The sequence below is a fragment of the Phytophthora parasitica genome, assembly GCF_000247585.1.
Source record: "Phytophthora parasitica INRA-310 unplaced genomic scaffold supercont2.64, whole genome shotgun sequence".
NCBI lineage: Eukaryota > Oomycota > Peronosporomycetes > Peronosporales > Peronosporaceae > Phytophthora > Phytophthora nicotianae.
Window position 1 is genome coordinate 239198 of NW_008649050.1, and position 899 is coordinate 240096.

At 46.5% G+C, this 899-nt stretch overlaps 2 protein-coding genes across 2 annotated transcripts in view; both read left to right on the plus strand.

Annotated features, from left to right (window-relative positions):
* PPTG_17050 (hypothetical protein) overlaps positions 1-226 on the plus strand; it is a gene marked incomplete at its 3' end in the record, with an annotated part of 2587 nt that extends 2361 nt beyond the window's left edge. The window contains exon 2 of the mRNA XM_008914890.1: positions 210-226. Coding sequence (XP_008913138.1) covers positions 210-226 — 17 coding nt within the window. The remainder of the gene's footprint in view (positions 1-209) is intronic.
* Positions 227-233: 7 nt separating this feature from the next.
* Positions 234-493, plus strand: PPTG_24041 (hypothetical protein; the record flags this gene model as incomplete). The annotated part of the gene is made up of 2 exons (XM_008914891.1): positions 234-392; positions 467-493. 2 exons carry the CDS (start codon positions 234-236, stop codon positions 491-493), a joined length of 186 nt encoding a protein of 61 aa, XP_008913139.1.
* Positions 494-899: the final 406 nt, after the last annotated feature.

Genomic DNA, 899 nt, shown 5'->3' on the forward strand with positions numbered 1-899 from the left:
TGAAGAAGATAACGGTTACTTGGCACGCCTTTGCGAACTACCCGTGCGCTCGATACGCAACTGACGTCACGTTCCAACCCGCCGTTCGTCCCACTAGAAACTTTCACGAGGTGATGAAGTATTTTAGCGGAAAACACAGACTGTACGGTCATAAAGTAAAGGTTTCAGTGCTCCCTACAGGCGTGGAAATTAATTGCACTGCGTTCAAGCCTGGCGCGGTATCTGACATTACCATGTTCAACGGGAACGCAGAATTTCACAGGTCAGCGTTGCGAAAGCAACAAGATGTAGGAACTCTCTACGATGACGGCCCTGGTGTCGACAAGTTCGAAGCATTTTGGGGTGTTTTGGTTGACAAGCGGTATCAAGGTCTGGGAGACGAATATCGAACAGTCTGCAAGTTTTGCAGGAAAGTGCAGCAAACGAATCCAGCAATCCTGTTGATAGTATATGTAAAACATGGTAGCATTCGAACCGTCCGAACCACTATTAGAACATGTGTTTTCTCGGATTTGTACGCCAACACTAAAACTCCAATAAACGGATGAAAGTCCAGTCAAAATTACTTTACCCCTTCAAATACGATAGCGATTTTGTTTAGCCACGCTTAGTACGCGAATGACCATAATGCGAAAAAATCGTGTTATGTACCTATTAGCACAGTTCATCGAGTTACCTTTCGGTCATTTCCAATTTATCGGTCGAATTGCAAGTTGACAAGAGGAGCAAGAGAAACCACGATGCAACGATTTCGTCCTCCCACCCTTCAAGCTTTAAGTGAAGAAGCCATTGGCACGGTCCCCCAGCGGAGACTGTCAGTGCACCATTCTTGCTTCAGCGATAGGGGAACTCGCATGCACACTGACCAAGAGCAGCAGAGCGACTTTAACGAGCCTGAT